We start from the raw sequence: 20,569 nt of genomic DNA, 5'->3' as shown, positions 1-20,569 counted from the left end.
CGCCGCAATCCAAAAAGCCTTCTGACCAGAGTTCTCAAGGACCCCACGTCCCTCTTCTCCCTTCTGCTCTCAGGCTACCATCGGCCTCATCCGCAACCTGGCCTTGTGCCCCGCCAACCACGCCCCCTTGCAGGAAGCTGCGGTCATCCCACGCCTGGTCCAGCTGTTGGTGAAGGCCCACCAGGACGCCCAGCGCCACGCAGCGGCCGGCACACAGCAGCCGTATACGGTGAGGGGCCACAGAGGGGGATCGGCTTGGGGAGAGCACCCTGGAAGACAAAACAACCTGTTGGGATTGTTGCTTTGGAAGATTTATTGGGGATCTCTAGGGCAGGGCTTGTCAACCTGCGGTCCTCCAGATGTCCATGGACTACAATTCCCATGAGCCCCTGCCGGCAAATGCTGGCAGGGGCTCATGGGAATTGTAGTCCATGGACATCTGGAGGACCACAGGTTTGACTCCCCCTGCTCTAGGGGAACAAGCCACGTGGGGTTAACTCTAATTAAAGGCACACTCATTTGGTGTGAATTGATTGGGCTCCAGGCCACACTGCTGACGGGGCTTAGGGGCAGGCTGCTGTGTACCGTGTACATCCTGGTTCTCTGAAATCGCCTTCTCGCCCCTTCAGGATGGAGTGAAAATGGAAGAGATCGTGGAAGGCTCGACAGGCGCTCTGCACATTTTGGCCCGCGACCCGATGAACCGCATGGAAATCTTCCGCCTGAACACCATTCCGCTCTTCGTGCAGGTGGGGGAGCGCTCGGAGGAGGCAGGGAGGGGACGCTTCAAGGACGGGCCATGCTGGGGACGGGCGGTGTTGCGTGGAAGAGACCGACCTTGATCCAGACCACCTCTGGGCCCCGTAGCTCGTCTTGTGATGACCAGAAACCTGCCCCTCTTTCTCAGCCCAGCCCAACCTGCACAAGAACAATGAGGGCGAATTACAAAGGCAGATTACGCAAAGCGAGTCCAGGCAATCAGAGGATCGGGGCTTTCAAGAAACAAAGAAGTAGGGTCTGGGTTGTAGATCTGACCACATGTCTTAAAACCGCCCTGAGCCTCCGGGGAAGGCGGTATATAAATATAATTAATTTAATTAATTTAAAAAACCCTCACCCAAACAAAGTGCACGCACCAAGGTGGTGTGTTCAACGAGGCCAACTTACACAATCTTGCTGTGAATCCTGCTGTGGGGGCAGAGATGCTCTGTGTATTCTTGGTGCTTGGGGGGCAGCAGTGGGAGGGCTTCTGGAGTTGAGGCCCCACTGGTGGGCCTCCCAGCGGCTCTGGGTTTTGGTCAGTGTGGGTCACAGAGCACTGGACAGGATGAGCCTCATCCAGCATGGATTCTCTTATGCAGGCTTCCCTTCCTCACGCTCCCTTTCTCTCTTCCCTTCCCAAACCGCAGCTCCTGTATTCTCCGGTCGAAAACATCCAGCGTGTGGCCGCAGGCGTGCTGTGTGAGCTGGCCCAGGACAAAGAGGCAGCCGACGCAATCGACGCGGAGGGTGCCTCGGCCCCGCTGATGGAGCTTCTGCACTCCCGGAACGAAGGCACAGGTGAGCAGTGTGTGCCCCGAAAACCAAACAGGGGAGGGAGAGGAAACAAACCCAGCCTGTAAAAGGAGCTAGGGAGCAAAGGAGTCGAGAAGTGTAAAAACTGTTATCGTAGAAATCGATTAAATTTAGAGTCATAGAATGATAATAAGAGTCGGAAGGGACCTTCTGGGTCATCTAGTCTGACCCCCTGCACTGTGCAGGATGCTCACGACCCTATCGCTCACTCACTGTAATCGGCCACCCCCGTGAACCTTCACAGGATCAGCCTCTCCGTCCGATGGCTATCCAGCCTCTGTTTAAAAATTTCCAAAGATAGAGAACCCACCACCTGCTGAGGAAGCCTGTTCCACTGAGGAACCGCTCTAACTGTCAGGAACTTCTTCCGGAGGTTTAGATTGAATTTCTTTTGAATTAATTTCATCCCATTGGTTCTGGTCTGTCCCTCTGGGGCAAGAGAGATCAACTCTGCTCCATCCTCCATATGGCCCCCTTTTAAATATTTGAAGATGGTTCTCAGATCCCCTCTCAGTCGTCTCCTCTCCTGGCTAAACAGACCAAGCGTACATTGTATTGCACAGTGCTCGTGGTCAATTAGAAACAATGCCTTCAGATCTCAGTAGAAGATCTGCTATGAGTGGCATGAAATCAGCCCAGATGACAAAATGAGCCGGAACAAAACGACTCAGCCCACAGCAAACTGACATCACTAGGGTTTTATCGCCTCTGCTTTTGATAGGCACTCTGCCACATGGGGATTTTCCTTCAGTCTGGGAAAGGTTTACAGAAGGATAGAAACAAAACAGAGAGGCTGAGATGGCAGCGTTGTAGCAGTGCCCCAGTAGCCATGCAGATGATGTCGTAGCAGCACCAGGAATAACACCAAAGGAGACTCTGAAAGGGCCTCCCTGTATTTTGTGTCCCTCCAGCCACGTACGCGGCGGCCGTGCTCTTCCGCATCTCAGAAGACAAAAACCCGGATTATCGGAAACGCGTTTCGGTGGAGCTGACCAATTCACTGTTCAAGCACGACCCTGCCGCTTGGGAAGCTGTGAGTTCTCGCTGGCACTCGGGCAACGAGGGGTTAATGGGTTTGGGAAGGGAGGCTGAAGTCCGAAGGTGTTCAGGGAAAGGCCAACCAGGAGAGGCCGAGAGAGTTGGAGATGTGCTGCCTGGAGAAGAGGAGGGGCAGGTGTGATAGGAGAGCTGTGTTTATCTACATAAGAGGTAGACCTGGTGGTGTGTGGGGGGGTGGGGGCTACCACAATGGCAAACAGGCCTCCCTTTCCCAAACTTTGTCCTTGTGCCATGGGAGTGAGAAGGAGGAGCCGGCAGCCGCATCCTCCCCAGGGCGTTTTATCTCCTTCAGAGCTGGAATGTTTAGAAGTTCAAGCGTAGGAGCTAACTTTCAAAGGAGCCAATATTCAGGATGCCCAGGAGCCGCCTTTGCCACTCCAAAGGGCTTTTAAAAATGCGCTCCGTGGAAAATTAAGAGGGTGGAGGCAAAGGGAGGGGCTTCTGCTGCTTCCAGAGTGGTCCGCAAGAGGCAGGAAGCAGCTTGTTCCTTCCAGCAGTTAGGATAGAACTGGGGCATAATGAATTCGGTGGAATCTCAGTGAGCAATGCGGTTCGGTCAGAAGTGACCTCAGCACTCGAGGGAGCAAGCAGGCCCCAAATGTCAGCCCCACCCCAGCCACTTCCTTTATCACCAGACTCTTCCATGTGGCCAGGCTGACGCCACCAGTGTCCATTGGTCACTGTAGCCACTTTGCCTGGGTGCCGCAGCTGCCATGCTAATGTCTCTTCCCCCCAATGAATGAAATCCAGCTGGTTTTTGCAGTTCAAGTCATTGTATCGCTTTTCGACAGGGAGCATGTCCTTGGGTCAGAGAATGCTGGGAAATGTAGTCCTGGATTTCTTAGGGTGCTTTTTGCCTGGCTGGGTGTTGTGTGTTCTACCCCACCCCACCCCTTTCCTCATTGGACGACCTCGGGGTGATGCCATGTCACATTTGGTTTAGGCTTCTTGCCTGTTTTGGGGGGTAGCGGGGTAGGGGATATCCCCTGTCCTTTTAAAACCCTGAAGTTGGTGAAAGGTGCCAAACATGGGGATCCTTTGGCCCCTCAACTGGGGTCTAAATTCCCCCCAAGCCAAGGCTAATCTGTGTAATATGCACAAATAGCAATATAATCCAACACACGGTATTTACGCAACATATAATAACCTAAAATATTTAAATGCAAGTGAAGGATGCATAGAATAAAGGTAAAGGTATCCCCTGTGCAAGCACCGGGTGATGTCTGACCCTTGGGGTGACGCCCTCCAGCGTTTTCATGGCAGACTCAATACGGGGTGGTTTGCCAGTGCCTTCCCCTGTCATTACCGTTTACCCCCCAGCAAGCTGGGTACTCATTTTACCGACCTCGGAAGGATGGAAGGCTGATATATCAATACAGTACTAAATGGGTAAGAATATAACAACTCTATTGTGCATAACAGTCCTTCAACTCAAATTAGCACATCCAAACCTCCAAGGGTGGGAAGCCCAGATGTTCATGCGATGGGATGCCAGCTAATATGCGCAGTGCGCATTCAGAGCACCTGGTGTGCCGTCTGTAAGATTTCACTCTGGTGTTCTCTAACATTTGAGCATGGAATGGTTCTACTGAATTGAGTAAATCAGCCTTGAATGTAATTTGGACTTTATGATTGGGATCAAAAGACATTGCACTGGACTTTGAGGCTTGAGGAAGCTAGCTCCAACATGAAGAGCAAAACGAATCTGAATATTATCCCCTAGCATAGCCTTTCTCAACTTTATTACCCTTGAGAAACCCCTGAAACATTCTCCAGGCCCAACATTGGCCATTGAGGGGGGTGTTGACATGACCATATATTATCATATCACCCAATAAATCAGTGCTTCTCAACCTCCCTGATGCCGCGACCCTTTAATACAGTTCCTCAAGTTGTGGGTGACCCCCAACCATAAAATTATGCAAGTGTTGGCCACTGCCTGTAAGAACATAGCTTCGCAGCCCCCTCACAAGCATGATGTGTCGAAGAAAATAGTTGACCAACAAAATGGCTGCCATGCTGAGTTACCGTGGAAAATCTAAGGAAGGAACCCTCGAGCAGTATCACTCAATAGTGACCCCTTGTGGTTGGTCTGAGTTAACTGCCTTAATCTGTAGAAAGCTGGAATCACCGTGTTGTGAATTGTCGTCTCTCCACAGGCCCAGAGCATGATCCCCATTCACGAGCCATACGCAGACGGTAAGTAACCAGGAGAAAGATCACAGTCTTATCGAAATTCACTACTGCGAGTAGTGGCTGTCTTCCTTAGTACAATGAAATGGGATGCTTAAACTTATTAGGCCTTTGCTCAATGTGGAGGAAGGAAGGAAGCGCTTTAGGATGCTTAGGGCTAATCCTGCGTTGAGCAGGGGGTTGGACTAGATGGCCTGTTTGGCCCCTTCCAACTCTATGATTCTATGATCCTGCATTGAGCAGGGGGTTGGACTAGATGGCCTGTTTGGCCCCTTCCAACTCTATGATTCTATGATCCTGCATTGAGCAGGGGGTTGGACTAGATGGCCTGTTTGGCCCCTTCCAACTCTATGATTCTATGATTCTATGATCCTGCGTTGAGCAGGGGGTTGGACTAGATGGCCTGTATGGCCCCTTCCAACTCTATGATTCTATGATTCTAAACCACATTCCCACAAAAGTATCTGGACTCCACCTGGTTTAAGTTACCTGGCTTAAGATTTCCAGGGGGGATGGTGACTTTGGTAGGGCCTGACAGAACTCAGCCACTGGAAGACCTATTCTCCATGAATCTCCATGAACCCCCATTCAGAAGGCTCTGTGTCTGTGACCTACATCCTTTCTTTTCAGCACATAGTTAGCTGCGCTGCATCAATGGGGCTTGGAGCACGGCCAGCTCTGGGTCTGATCTTGCATGGGCCTAATGTCCCATTTGGGGTTCAGCTTATAGTCATTTGTATTTGCCACCCCTCCCCCATATCGGTAAGCGTTGTATGACCCCCTATGTTTTTGTCCTTTAGAATTGGACGGGGGCTATCGCGCCATGTACCCTGGGGATGACCCCATGGACATGCACCTGGACATGGATGCTGAGTACCCCATGGACGCCTACAGCGATGGTGTGCGGGCAACGTATGCGGACCACATGCTTGCCTAGTGGTCTCCTCGGGAGAGCTTAAGGTAAAGGCCTCCCTTTATGGGCATGATTTGGAATTGAATAGCCAATGGGACCCAAATTCCTCAAATGATAAGACGCTATGGCATGCACTCTGTCTTCACTCCCCTGTTTTACCCCCCAAAGAACTCTCTTTTACCCTATAAGGTAGGTTAGGCTGAGTGAGACTGATTGGCTTAGAGTCACAGATTGAGTTGGCAGAGTCGGGATTTGAAACTGGGCCCCCCAGATCAGGGGTCCCCAACATGGTGCCTGTGGGTGCCATTGTGTCAACCGGTGCCTTTTCTTGTGCCCGTCAAGTGTTTTGAGAAAGTGGGTGGGACCAGGCGGGGCTATTGCCTAGTGTGGCCTCTGATTGGCTGTTAGATTTAATGTCGCTTGGACAGCAGCTGCCACCACAGTGCAAAGATCTTCACTGTGCCCCTGAAGGTAACCTGGGGCACCCATTTTGTAGCTGGGTCCGCCTCCTGCATTAGTCATTTTATGGCACCCATTTTGGGGCTCTGTGCACCATGCCTGGAATGAACTCCAAAGGCTGCAAAAGGTTTGAGAGCCTCTGCCCTAGATCCTAATCCAGGACTCCACTCATGACGCTGTGCAGACTTCACCCGTTGAGTGTTGATTCCTACTCTTGCACACAGGAGATTTGTAGATTTATAGATGATTGGCCGGCCCTGGGAAAGGAGTCTATTGAGAAACGATAATACTTATAGTTGTAACTAGGGATGGGCAGCTTGGCTCGGATAAGCCAAAAAGGTATCGTAGCCGAAGCACTTGGCCCCTGCATTTAAATGGTCTGGATCAGAGTATGCCAAATTATGATCTGGCGAATTGGGCACAGGTTTGGTTGTTTAAATGCATCTCCCCCATTCACACTTGCTCAGGCAGTGCCTGGGAAGGAGGCGGGGTGGGGAAGAGAGTTGATAAAGATGGGCATGCTGCCCGCTCCCTTTAAATCTCTCCGCAAATATTGCCTGCAGAGGTGGAGGGGATTTAAAGGGAGCGGGCGGCTGCCTAACAACTGATAATGACAGCCAGAAGAGCCAATCCCTTCTGCCCACCCACTCTCGATCTGCCTAAGTTCACCAAATCACCATCTCTGCCAGATGGCTAGCGCACGAGGAGCAAAGCAAGGTTTCTTTTGATCCTGATTGCATGCTGCTATCGCTGGGCTAAGAGGAGGATGGGAAGGGAAGCTGGCCACACACTTGTCTCTACTGTGGAATCTGGTCCTTCCCTTGATTGCTCGGTGAAAGGCACTTAGGAGCCTACAGGCTATGGGGGAACCTGGGTTGTAGAGACCGTCTCTCTGTTCTTTGAATCTGATGATTCTTTTTCTCATCACACAGATATTTTCTCAACACAGAAGAGAGCAGTGCTCGAGTCCGGGGCACTTGGGAGACAGAAGTGCCTAAGAAAGATAACGGACTCTTCCTTTCCCTGCAAAGAGGTTTTATTTTCTAAAAAAAGAAAAAAAAGGTTCTCTCTCCTGCGGGCCTGTGGGTGCCGAGACCCCCCTCGCCCCCCTGTCCAGGGACTGTTTCTAACCACCATGTAATAATACCTTTCTACCAGCGGTCAATCTCTCTCTCTCTCCGCCTCGCTGTTCCTCTTCTCCCAGCTTCCCTCTTGAATCAGGTTTTCTTCTCCTCTCTGCCCACATCTGGCTTTCCTAAAATTTGGACGACATCCTCAGAACTGCTATGGGATCTTCACAAGAGTATTTTTATTTTTCAAATAAACACATACTAATCCCCCACGATGTAGTTCGAGACTGCCTTTTTGCTGGTGTCCCCCTCCCTCCTTTCTTGGTTTGCACTTCTAGTTCTTGCTAATTAGAAAGTGAATAAAATAGAAATGTCGCTGATTCTTTCCCGTTCGCCTTTGCGTTTCTGTTTCGATGAAAGAATAAGGACAACCAGTGGGGACGTGAGATTTCTGGACCGTGCACTTTCTCTGGTTTTTTTAAGTGCTACAACCAAACCAGAGAGTTTGGCAGGCAGTTCTTCTACTGACCAATTCTTGCTCATTTCTTTGGACTCTTCTCCCCTTCTCTTCCTTCCCCTGACTTTCCCGGTGACTGGCGTGTTTTTCCTCCTGCCCGGCTTCTCTGCCTCCCTTCCCTCCTCTAATGCATTTTTAAAAGCGGCTCTTGCAATGTGTTGGCTTGAGGCTTCCACTGGAAAAGGGATCAATGCAGCTGCAAGCGTACTTCAGAAAATTTTATTATTATTTCTCTAAGGGTTTTTTTGTATAGACCAAAGCTTTAAAAAAAAAAAGAAGAAGAAAAGAAAAGAATAAAAACTTAAACCTAACCCCGCAAAGCAGATGAACTGGTTCTTTTGTGGAATATTAGCATCCTGCCCGACAGGGTGGATATTTATTTATGTCTTCATTTGTTTTTCAATCTGTGTTATTAATAATTACATTTCTATACCGCCCTCTCGGAACGGCTCAGGGCGGTTTGCGTGCAATTAAATTTAGCAGGAATTAAAACCGGCATAATAGTAACACAGCACTGACAATATAGAAACATCGGAAGCAGGATAAGCAGTCGGTTTTGCAGCGTTGGCCGCCCTTCCCCGAGGGCTCATTGTGACTCGCAACAGGGCAACAAAAAGAACATATTTTAACATTCAACGTTTGAAACCATCCGACCGCTTCATTAATGCCAGTTGAAAATTTGCCACCTTCTCTGGTGGCGCGGAAGTTGCAATACATGATAAGATTTCCCAAATGCCGTGTAGATATTTGTTGACTTGTGAGGGAGTCCAGTTAGTGATGGTGTTGTCTTTATAGGCCTCACCTCTAGGCCTGGCTTGCAGCAGCTGAGGGGTATTTGATATAAATAACACGGCATATTCGTGGCAATTTACAAAGATCTCTGCGCCTGTAAAGGAAAGAATCACAACAGCCAAAAACATCTGGAAATCTGGAGAGAAGAAGAAGAGTTGTTTTTTTTATACCCTGCTTTTCACTACCCTGAAGAGTCTCAAGCGGCTTACAACCTCCTTCCCTTCCTCTCCACACAACAGACACCCTGTGAGGTGGGGGGGGGGGCTGAGAGAGCTCAGACAGGACTGTTCTGTGGGAACAACTTCTAAGAGGACTGTGAAGTCATCGCTATAGGACACGCCTTTTCCTGTGTCCACACAATGGGCTGTGCTATCCTTGAGGACACAGTGAGAAAATGCCCGGTCCGAAGAGAAGGTCAGCCCAGGACACGTGGCTGTTTTCCCTTGATTTTACAACAGGATCCATGGAAGAAGAGGAAAAGCTGTTTTTTATATGCCACTTTTCACTGCCCAAAGGGGTCTCAAAGTGTCCGACAACCGCCTTCCCTTCCTCTCCCCACAACAGACACCCTGTGAGGTAAGTGAGGCTGAGAGAGCCCTAACAGGACTGCTCGGTGGGAACAGCATTATCAGGACTGTGACTAGCCAAAGGTCACCCAGCTTGACTGCATGTTGAGGGAGCGCAGAATCAAACCTGGCTCGCCAGATTAGAAGTCTGCACTTCTAACCACTACATCAAGCTGCATGTACCCAATCGTACCCTCCTGCATTGTTGCCTTGGGTACATTAAGAACATAAGAAGAGCCCTACTAGATTGAGTTAGTTTCACATCATGGCCAACAGGTTCCTCTGGATGGCCGACAACAGGGCACAGAGGGCAAGGCCTTCCCTTGATGCTGCCTCCAGGCTCTGAGATTCAGAGGATTAGTGCCCTTGAATGTGGAGGTTCACCTCAGTCACCAGAGCTAGCAGTCATTCAGACTTCTCCAGGAATGTCTAATCCTCTTTTCAAGGTGTTTATTCCTGTGGGCATTGCTCCACGCTCGGCCGCGAATTCCACATTTTAATCGCTCTCTGTGTCTAGGAATGTTTCCTTTTGTCTATCCTGAACCGACTGTCTGACAGTGTCACTGGATGCCCTTGAATTCTGATAGTTGGGAAGAGCGTCTCTATCAGCTTTCTCCTGCCATGTACAAAATATTCTAAACCTCTGTCACAGGGGTGCCCAAAACTTGGCTCCCCAGAGGACCGTGGACTACAAGTCCCATGAGCCATGCTTTGGAAACGATGGTACTTCTGTGGTGCCCACAACAAGCACTCACTTTCAAGAGAAAAACTTTCATCATCTGATGCAACTTGAGACCCGTTACCAAAGCCAATTAATACACAAATCAGTTCAGGGAAGCCACAACTACCACCAGTTCATTCCTGAACCAAGCAAGATACAACAAGAATGTCAATAGATGGAAGTTTACCTCTACTTGGATGACTTCATGGCCTGATTCTTGGGGGTTGTGCAAAGGACATGGGAACATCCTTTTTATCCTGTTGTGCACTTCTGCTATCTTACACCCTCCTTACCCATAACCCCCTCCCCAGGCTTGCTGGAACAGATTTCTTCATATGCTTTGAGCAGCGAATCCTGGCAGAAGGCCCAGATCAAAAACTGGGGTGGGGGGCTAAGCTTCTGGTGCCTTCCAGAGCATCAAGCCCCCCCCCCCCCTCTGTTCGGCTGTCTTTTTGATGTCAATGGAATCTAATGTGTCAAAGCTGTTGATAACTAGACAGAAGGATGGAGGGTGGACCGGCCTAGCGGATCGTGTAAAGAGAAGGTGGCCAGGTAGGATTATTAGCTGCCTTATGGACAACCGTCAAAGATGCTACAGGCAGCTTGTGGTCACGACGTCCATCATAGAAATAATTATTTCTGAAGTTTTGATCCTCTTAATACAGGATCACGGGAATTGTAGTCAATGGACATCTGGAGGGCTGCAGTTTGACTACCCCTGCTCTAATACATATGTGGCAGGAAGTGCAACAGTGTCACAATTCTGGAGTGTATAATCCAATAAAAGGAAGAATTTCGCAGGATTGCAGATTGAGATTTCCGGTTGGACAGAGCCAGTTTCTTATGGCTGGGGAGGTGAATGTGAAATTAAAGCGTGTAAACTGGAAGGGCAATGGCAAGTCATTGGGTCTTCGGACTCCTGCCAAGAGCTTCATGTGAGAATTGCAGTGCATTTCTCCCACCACCACCCCGGGTTCTTCATCTGTTCTTGATTGCACAAGAGGATCAAGGGTTAATTGCACATTAAAAGACAATGAATGAATCGGTCAGGTTGTCAGCTAGTAAAAACGCTGGGGCTGGGCCCAGGTTTTTGTCCCTTATCTTTGTACTTGTTTTAAAAAGGCAAAAACAAAATTTCACAGTTTGGACTGTTTTACTGTGAACTGCACAGTCTGTCCTTTAACCATTAAGACCCCTAATCAACCGGCGAAACATCAGCATAGCAGTAAAATTTATTGTCATTGGCCAAAGGCCCTCCAAATTTACATGCGATCGTAAAAGAAAATCTCATATAACAAGGGAATATGTTAAATATGTTAAAACTTTACCCGTATTTCCCAAGTGGAGACAAGAAAGTATCCAACTTACAGCAAGTTTGGACTTGTAACAGCTTTTGCTCTGGTCTTCCTGGAGAGCTACTCTGTTAGATACATACGGATCAATGTCGGAAATCCATTTATCATATTCTGACATCGCAGGAACGTTAATAATCGTCTCTCTTGCATTTAATCTTATTCTTATGCTCCTCCCACTTTTGTTTGGTAGCCATTCTTTGCTTGGCCCCTCCCCCTGCCTTGGTAGCCATTTTGTGCTTGGCTCCTCCCCCTTCTTGGTAGCCATTTTGTGATTAGCTCCTCCCCCTGCCTTGGTAGCCATTTTGTGCTTGGATTCTTCCTATTTCATTGCAGCCATTTTGTACATGGCTCCTCCCCTTGTCATAGCAGCAATTTTGTATTTAGACCTACAAAATGGCTGCCATTAGGAGGGTAGGAGTTAGCTACAAAGCGCCTCCCATTAGAAGGGCAGGAGTTAGCTACAAAATGGCTACCTTGAGAAGGGGAGGATTCAGTTAAAAATGGCTCCCATAGGAAGGGGAGAAATCAGCTACAAAATAGCTGCCTTGAGAATGGAAGGTGTCAGCTACAAAATGGCTGCCATGAAAAGGGAGGAGTTAGCTACAAAATGGCTGCCATGACAAGGGGAGGAGTCAGCTACAAAATGGCTGCCTTGAGAATGGGAGGAATCAGCTACAAAATGGCTGCCATGAGGAGGGGAGGAGTCAGCTACAAAATGGCTGCCATGAGAAGGGGAAGAGTCAGCTGCAAGATGGAAGCCATGAGTTATCTACAAAATGGCTGCCATGAGTCTGCTACAAAATGGCTGCCATGAAAAGGGGAGGAGTTAGCTACAAAATGGCTGCCATGAGGGGAGGATTGAGCTACAAAATTGCTGCCTTGAGAATGGGAGGAGTCAGGTACAAAATGGCTGCCATCGTCAAAATGGCTGCCATTAGAAGGGGAGGAGTTAGCTACAAAATGGCTGCCATAGGAAGAGGGAGGAGTTAGCTACAAAATGGCTGCCTTGAAAAGGGGAGGAGTCAGCTACAAAATGGCTGCCATTAGAAGGGGAGGACTCAGCTACAAAATGCCTGCCTTGAGAAGGGGAGGACTCAGCTACAAAATGGTTGCCTTGAGAAGGGGAGGACTCAGCTACAAAATGGCTGCCTTGAGAAGGGAAGGAGTTAGGTAGAAAATGGCTGCCATAGGAAAGGGAGAAGTCAGGTACAAAATAGCTGCCATGAGAAGGGGAGGAGTAAGCTACAAAATGGCTGCCATAGCAAAGGGAGGAGTCAGGTACAAAATGGCTGCCATAGGAAGAGGAGTAGTCAGCTACAAAATGGCTGCCTTGAAAAGGGGAGGAGTCAGCTACAAAACGGCTGCCATAGCAAAGGGAGGAGTCAGGTACAAAATGGCTGCCATAGGAAGAGGAGTAGTCAGCTACAAAATGGCTACCATGATTAGGGGAGGAGTCAGCTAAAAATGGCTGCCATAGGAAGGGGAGGAGTCAGCTCAAAAATTCCCCCCATTCTCATGGCAGCCATTTTGTAGCTGACTCCTCCCCTTCTCAAGGCAGCCATTTTGTAGCTGACTCCTCCCCTTCTCAAGGCAGCTATTTTGTAGCTGACTCCTAACCTAATCATGGCAGCCATTTTGTAGGTAACTCCTCCCCTTCTCATTGTAGCCATTTTGTAGCTGACTCCTCCTCTTCTCAAGGCAGCCATTTTGTAGCTGACTCATACCCTAATCATGGTAGCCATTTTGTAGGTAACTCCTCCTCTTCTCAAGGCAGCCATTTTGTAGCTGACTCCTACCCTAATCATGGCAGCCATTTTGTAGGTAACTCCTCCCCTTCTCATGGCAGCCATTTTGTAGGTGACTCCTAACCTAATCATGGCAGCCATATTGTAGGTAACTCCTCCCCTTCTCAAGGCAGCCATTTTGTAGCTGACTCCTACCCTAACATGGCAGCCATTTTGTAGGTGACTCCTCCCCTTCTCATGGCAGCCATTTTGTAGCTGACTCATCCCCTTCTCAAGGCAGCCATTTTGTAGCTGACTCCTCCCCTTATCAAGGCAGCCATTTTGTAGCTGACTCCTACCCTAATCATGGCAGCCATTTTGTAGCTGACTCCTCCCTTTCTCAAGGCAGCCATTTTGTAGCTGACTCCTCCCCTTCTTAAGGCAGCAATTTTGTAGCTGACTCCTCCCCTTCTTAAGGCAGCCATTTTGTAACTGACTCCTAACCTAATCATGGCAGCCATATTGTAGGTAACTCCTCCCCTTCTCAAGGCAGCCATTTTGTAGCTGACTCCAACCCTAACATGGCAGCCATTTTGTAGCTGACTCCTCCCCTTCTCATGGCAGCCATTTTGTAGCTGACTCCTCCCCTTCTCAAGGCAGCCATTTTGTAGCTGACTCCTCCCCTTATCAAGGCAGCCATTTTGTGGCTGACTGCTCCCCTTCTCAAGTCAGCCATTTTGAAGCTGACTCCTCCCATTCCTATGGGAGCCATCTTGTAGCTGACTCCTCCCCTTCTCAAGGCAGCCATTTTGTAGCTGACTTCTCCCCTTCTCAAGGCAGCCATTTTGTAGCTGACTCATCCCCTTCTCAAGGCAGCCATTTTGTGGCTGACTCCTCCCCTTCTCAAGGCAGCCATTTTGTAGCTAACTCCTACCCTAATCATGGCAGCCATTTTGAAGATAACTCCTCCCCTTCTCATGGCAGCCATTTTGTAGCTGACTCCTCCCCTTATCAAGGCAGCCATTTTGTGGCTGACTGCTCCCCTTCTCAAGTCAGCCATTTTGAAGCTGAGTCCTCCCATTCCTATGGGAGCCATTTTGTAGCTGACTCCTCCCCTTCTCAAGGCAGCCATTTTGTAGCTGACTCCTCCCCTTCTCAAGGCAGCCATTTTGTAGGTGACTCATACCCTAATCATGGTAGCTATTTTGTAGCTGACTCCTACCCTAATCATGGCAGCCATTTTGTAGCTAACTCCTCCCCTTCTCATGGCAGCCATTTTGTTGCTGACTCCTCCCCTTCTCAAGGCAGCCATTTTGTAGCTGATTCCTACTCTAATCATTGTAGCCATTTTGTAGGTAACTCCTCCCCTTCTCATGGCAGCCATTTTGTAGCTAACTCCTCCCCTTCTCAAGGCAGCCATTTTGTAGCTGACTCCTCCCCTTATCAAGGCAGCCATTTTGTAGCTGACTCCTCCCCTTTTCAAGGCAGCCATTTTGTAGCTGACTCCTCCCCTTTTCAAGGCAGCCATTTTGTAGCTGACTCCTCCCCTTTTCAAGGCAGCCATTTTGTAGCTGACTCATACCCTAATCTTGGCAGCCATTTTGTAGGTAACTCCTCCCCTTCTCATCGCAGCCATATTGTTGCTGACTCCTCCCCTTCTCAAGGCAGCCATTTTGTAGCTGACTCCTCCCCTTATCAAGGCAGCCATTTTGCAGCTGACTCCTACCCTAATCATGGCAGCCATTTTGTGGCTGACTACTCCCCCTCCCATGGCAGCCATTTTGTAGCTGACTCCTCCCCTTCTCAAGGCAGCCATTTTGTAGGTAACTCCTCCCCTTCTCATGGCAGCCATTTTGTAGCTGACTCATACCCTAATCATGGCAGCCATTTTGTAGGTAACTCCTCCCCTTCTCATGGCAGCCATTTTGTAGCTGACTCCTCCCCTTCTCAAGGCAGCCATTTTGTAGCTGACTCCTCCCCTTTTCAAGGCAGCCATTTTGAAGCTGACTCCTCCCATTTTTAAGCCAGCCATTTTGTAGCTGAATCCTCCCCTTCTCAAGGCAGCCATTTTGTAGCTGACTCATACCCTAATCATGGCAGCCATTTTGTAGGTAACTCCTCCCCTTCTCATGGCAGCCATATTGTTGCTGACTCCTCCCCTTCTCAAGGCAGCCATTTTGTAACTGACTCCTCCCCTTATCAAGGCAGCCATTTTGCAGCTGACTCCTACCCTAATCATGGCAGCCATGTTGTGGCTGACTACTCCCCCTCCCATGGCAGCCATTTTGTAGCTGACTCCTCCCCTTCTCAAGGCAGCCATTTTGTTGCTGACTCCTACCCTAATCATGGCAGCTATTTTGTAGATTACTCCTCCCCTTCTCATGGCAGCCATTTTGTAGCTGACTCCGACCATAATCATGGCAGCCATTTTGTAGCTGACTCCTCCCCTTCTCAAGGCAGCCATTTTGTAGCTGACTCCTCCCCTTCTCAAGGCAGCCATTTTGTAGCTGACTCCTACCCTAATCATGGCAGCCATTTTGTAGCTGAGTCCTCCCTTTCTCAAGGCAGCCATTTTGTAGCTGATTCCTCCCGTTTTCAAGGCAGCCATTTTGTAGCTGACTCCTAACCTAATCATGGCAGCCATATTGTAGGTAACTCCTCCCCTTCTCAAGGCAGCCATTTTGTAGCTGACTCCTACCCAAACATGGCAGCCATTTTGTAGGTGACTCCTCCCCTTCTCATGGAAGCCATTTTGTAGCTGACTCCTCCCCTTCTCAAGGCAGCCATTTTGTAGCTGACTCCTACCCTAATCATGGCAGCCATTTTGTAGATAACTCCTCCCCTTCTCATGGCAGCCATTTTGTAGCTGACTCCTCCCCTTATCAAGGCAGCCATTTTGTGGCTGACTCCTCCCCTTCTCAAGTCAGCCATTTTGAAGCTGACTCCTCCCATTCCTATGGGAGCCATTTTGTAGCTGACTCCTCCCCTTCTCAAGTCAGCCATTTTGAAGCTGATTCCACCCATTCCTATGGGAGCCATTTTGTAGCTGACTCCTCCCCTTCTCAAGGCAGCCATTTTGTAGCTGACTCATACCCTAATCATGGCAGCCATTTTGTCGCTGACTCCTCCCCTTCTCAAGGCAGCCATTTTGTAGCTGACTCATACCCTAATCATGGCAGCCATTTTGTAGGTAACTCCTCCCCTTCTCATGGCAGACATTTTGTAGCTGACTCCTCACCTTCTCAAGGCAGCCATTTTGTAGCTGACTCCTCCCCTTCTCAAGGCAGCTATTTTGTAGCTGACTCCTCCCCTTCTCAAGTAAGCCATTTTGAAGCTGACACCTCCCATTCCTATGGGAGCCATTTTGTAGCTGACTCCTCCCCTTCTCAAGTCAGCCATTTTGTAGCTGACTCCTCCCATTCCTATGGGAGCCATTTTGTAGCTGACTCCTCCCCTTCTCAAGGCAGCCATTTTGTAGCTGACTCATACCCTAATCATGGCAGCCATTTTGTAGGTAACTCCTCCCCTTCTCATGGCAGCCATTTTGTAGCTGACTCATACCCTAATCATGGCAGCCATTTTGTAGGTAACTCCTCCCCTTCTCATGGCAGCCATTTTGTAGCTGACTCCTCCCCTTCTCAAGGTAGCCGTTTTGTAGCTGACTCCTCCCCTTCTCAAGGCAGCCATTTTGAAGCTGACTCCTCCCATTCCTATGGGAGCCATTTTGTAGCTGACTCCTCCCCTTCTCAAGGCAGCCATTTTGTAGCTGACTCATACCCTAATCATGGCAGCCATTTTGTAGGTAACTCCTCCCCTTCTCATGGCAGCCATTTTGTAGCTGACTCATACCCTAATTATGGCAGCCATTTTGTAGGTAACTCCTCCCCTTCTCATGGCAGCCATTTTGTAGCTGACTCCTCCCCTTCTCAAGGCAGCCATTTTGTAGCTGACTCCTCCCCTTCTCAAGGCAGCCATTTTGTAGCTGACTCATCCCCTTCTCAAGGCAGCCATTTTGTAGCTGACTCCTCCCCTTCTCATGGCAGCCATTTTGTAGCTGACTCATACCCTAATCATGGCAGCCATTTTGTAGATAACTCCTCCCCTTCTCATGGCAGCCATTTTGTAGCTGACTCCTCCCCTTATCAAGGCAGCCATTTTGTGGCTGACTCCTCCCCTTCCCAAGTCAGCCATTTTGAAGCTGACTCCTCCCATTCCTATGGGAGCCATTTTGTAGCTGACTCCTCCCCTTCTCAAGTCAGCCATTTTGAAGCTGACTCCTCCCATTCCTATGGTAGCTGACTCCTCCCCTTCTCAAGGCAGCCATTTTGTAGCTGACTCATACCCTAATTATGGCAGCCATTTTGTAGGTAACTCCTCCCCTTCTCATGGCAGCCATTTTGTAGCTGACTCATACTCTAATCATGGCAGCCATTTTGTAGGTAACTCCTCCCCTTCTCATGGCAGCCATTTTGTAGCTGACTCCTCCCCTTCTCAAGGCAGCCATTTTATAGCTGACTCCTCCCCTTCTCAAGGCAGCCATTTTGAAGCTGACTCCTCCCATTTTCAAGGCAGCCATTTTGTAGCTGACTCCTACCCTAATCATGGCAGCCATTTTGTAGGTAACTCCTCCCCTTCTCATGGCAGCCATTTTGTAGCTGACTCCTCCCCTTCTCAAGGCAGCCATTTTGTAGCTGACTCATACCCTAATCATGGCAGCCATTTTGTAGGTAACTCCTCCCCTTCTCATGGCAGCCATTTTGTAGCTGACTCATACCCTAATCATGGCAGCCATTTTGTAGGTAACTCCTCCCCTTCTCATGGCAGCCATTTTGTAGCTGACTCCTCCCCTTCTCAAGGCAGCCATTTTGTAGCTGACTCCTCCCCTTCTGAAGGCAGCCATTTTGAAGCTGACTCCTCCCATTTTCAAGACAGCCATTTTGTAGCTGAATCCTCCCCTTCTCAAGGCAGCCATTTTGTAGCTGACTCATTCCCTAATCATGGCAGCCATTTTGTAGGTATCTCCTCCCCTTCTCATGGCAGCCATATTGTTGCTGACTCCTCCCCTTCTCAAGGCAGCCATTTTGCAGCTGACTCCTACCCTAATCATGGCAGCCATGTTGTGGCTGACTACTCTCCCTCCCATGTCAGCCATTTTGTAGCTGACTCCTCCCCTTCTCAAGGCAGCCATTTTGTAGCTGACTCATACCCTAATCATGGCAGCCATTTTGTAGGTAACTCCTCCCCTTCTCATGGCAGACATTTTGTAGCTGACTCCTCCCCTTCTCAAGGCAGCCATTTTGTAGCTGACTCCTCCCCTTCTCATGTCAGCCATTTTGTAGCTGACTCATACCCTAATCATGGCAGCCATTTTGTAGGTAACTCCTCCCCTTCTCATGGCAGACATTTTGTAGCTGACTCATACCCTAATCATGGCAGCCATTTTGTAGCTGACTCCTCCCCTTCTCAAGGCAGCCATTTTGTAGCTGACTCATACCCTAATCATGGCAGCCATTTTGTAGGTAACTCCTCCCCTTCTCATGGCAGACATTTTGTAGCTGACTCCTCCCCTTCTCAAGGCAGCCATTTTGTAGCTGACTCCTCCCCTTCTCATGTCAGCCATTTTGAAGCTGACTCCTCCCATTCCTATGGGAGCCATTTTGTAGCTGACTCCTCCCCTTCTCAAGTCAGCCATTTTGAAGCTGACTCCTCCCATTCCTATGGGAGCCATTTTGTAGCTGACTCCTCCCCTTCTCAAGGCAGCCATTTTGTAGCTGACTCATACCCTAATAATGGCAGCCATTTTGTAGCTGACTCCTCCCCTTTTCAAGGCAGCCATTTTGTAGCTGACTCCTAACCTAATCATGGCAGCCATATTGTAGGTAACTCCTCCCCTTCTCATGGCAGCCATTTTGTAGCTGACTCCTACCCTAATCATGGCAGCCATTTTGTAGATAACTCCTCCCCTTCTCATGGCAGCCATTTTGTAGCTGACTCCTCCCCTTATCAAGGCAGCCATTTTGTGGCTGACTCCTCCCCTTCTCAAGTCAGCCATTTTGAAGCTGACTCCTCCCATTCCTATGGGAGCCATTTTGTAGCTGACTCCTCCCCTTCTCAAGTCAGCCATTTTGAAGCTGATTCCACCCATTCCTATGGGAGCCATTTTGTAGCTGACTCGTCCCCTTCTCAAGGCAGCCATTTTGTAGCTGACTCATACCCTAATCATGGCAGCCATTTTGTAGATGACTCCTCCCCTTCTCAAGGCAGCCATTTTGTAGCTGACTCATACCCTAATCATGGCAGCCATTTTGTAGGTAACTCCTCCCCTTCTCATGGCAGACATTTTGTAGCTGACTCCTCACCTTCTCAAGGCAGCCATTTTGTAGCTGACTCCTCCCCTTCTCAAGGCAGCCATTTTGTAGCTGACTCCTCCCCTTCTCAAGTAAGCCATTTTGAAGCTGACACCTCCCATTCCTATGGGAGCCATTTTGTAGCTGACTCCTCCCCTTCTCAAGTCAGCCATTTTGAAGCTGACTCCTCCCATTCCTATGGGAGCCATTTTGTAGCTGACTCCTCCCCTTCTCAAGGCAGCCATTTTGTAGCTGACTCATACCCTAATCATGGCAGCCATTTTGTAGGTAACTCCTCCCCTTCTCATGGCAGCCATTTTGTAGCTGACTCATACCCTAATCATGGCAGCCATTTTGTAGGTAACTCCTCCCCTTCTCATGGCAGCCATTTTGTAGCTGACTCCTCCCCTTCTCATGGCAGCCATTTTGTAGCTGACTCCTCCCCTTCTCAAGGCAGCCATTTTGAAGCTGACTCCTCCCATTCCTATGGGAGCCATTTTGTAGCTGACTCCTCCCCTTCTCAAGGCAGCCATTTTGTAGCTGACTCATACCCTAATCATGGCAGCCATTTTGTAGGTAACTCCTCCCCTTCTCATGGCAGCCATTTTGTAGCTGACTCATATCCTAATTATGGCAGCCATTTTGTAGGTAACTCCTCCCCTTCTCATGGCAGCCATTTTGTAGCTGACTCCTCCCCTTCTCAAGGCAGCCATTTTGTAGCTGACTCCTCCCCTTCTCAAGGCAGCCATTTTGTAGCTGACTCATCCCCTTCTCAAGGCAGCCATTTTGTAGCTGACTCCTCCCCTTCTCATGGCAGCCATTTTGTAGCTGACTCATACCCTAATCATGGCAGCCATTTTGTAGATAACTCCTCCCCTTCTCATGGCAGCCATTTTGTAGGTGACTCCTCCCCTTATCAAGGCAGCCATTTTGTGGCTGACTCCTCCCCTTCCCAAGTCAGCCATTTTGAAGCTGACTCCTCCCATTCCTATGGGAGCCATTTTGTAGCTGACTCCTCCCCTTCTCAAGTCAGCCATTTTGAAGCTGACTCCTCCCATTCCTATGGGAGCCATTTTGTAGCTGACTCCTCCCCTTCTCAAGGCAGCCATTTTGTAGCTGACTCATACCCTAATCATGGCAGCCATTTTGTAGGTAACTCCTCCCCTTCTCATGGCAGCCATTTTGTAGCTGACTCATACCCTAATCATGGCAGCCATTTTGTAGGTAACTCCTCCCCTTCTCATGGCAGCCATTTTGTAGCTGACTCCTCCCCTTCTC

General features: G+C 49.2%; 1 protein-coding gene across 4 annotated transcripts in view; it reads left to right on the top strand.

Annotated features, from left to right (window-relative positions):
• The window catches only part of JUP (junction plakoglobin), a 63,075-nt gene extending 54,978 nt beyond the window's left edge, over positions 1-8,097 (top strand). For all 4 annotated transcript variants that reach the window (XM_077313087.1, XM_077313085.1, XM_077313088.1 and 1 more), the window contains exons 9-15: positions 74-229; positions 630-749; positions 1,410-1,560; positions 2,487-2,608; positions 4,794-4,833; positions 5,628-5,787; positions 7,132-8,097. In XM_077313087.1, the coding sequence (XP_077169202.1) occupies positions 74-229; positions 630-749; positions 1,410-1,560; positions 2,487-2,608; positions 4,794-4,833; positions 5,628-5,764 (726 nt within the window). In that variant the 3' untranslated portion in view covers positions 5,765-5,787; positions 7,132-8,097. The remainder of the gene's footprint in view (positions 1-73; positions 230-629; positions 750-1,409; positions 1,561-2,486; positions 2,609-4,793; positions 4,834-5,627; positions 5,788-7,131) is intronic.
• The last annotated feature ends 12,472 nt before the right edge of the window (positions 8,098-20,569 follow it).

Source organism: Paroedura picta, chromosome 16 (genome assembly GCF_049243985.1).
Source record: "Paroedura picta isolate Pp20150507F chromosome 16, Ppicta_v3.0, whole genome shotgun sequence".
NCBI classification, from domain to species: Eukaryota; Metazoa; Chordata; class Lepidosauria; order Squamata; family Gekkonidae; genus Paroedura; species Paroedura picta.
The sequence above is the reverse complement of the archived record's forward strand: the minus strand, read 5'-3'. Positions and strand labels throughout refer to the sequence as shown.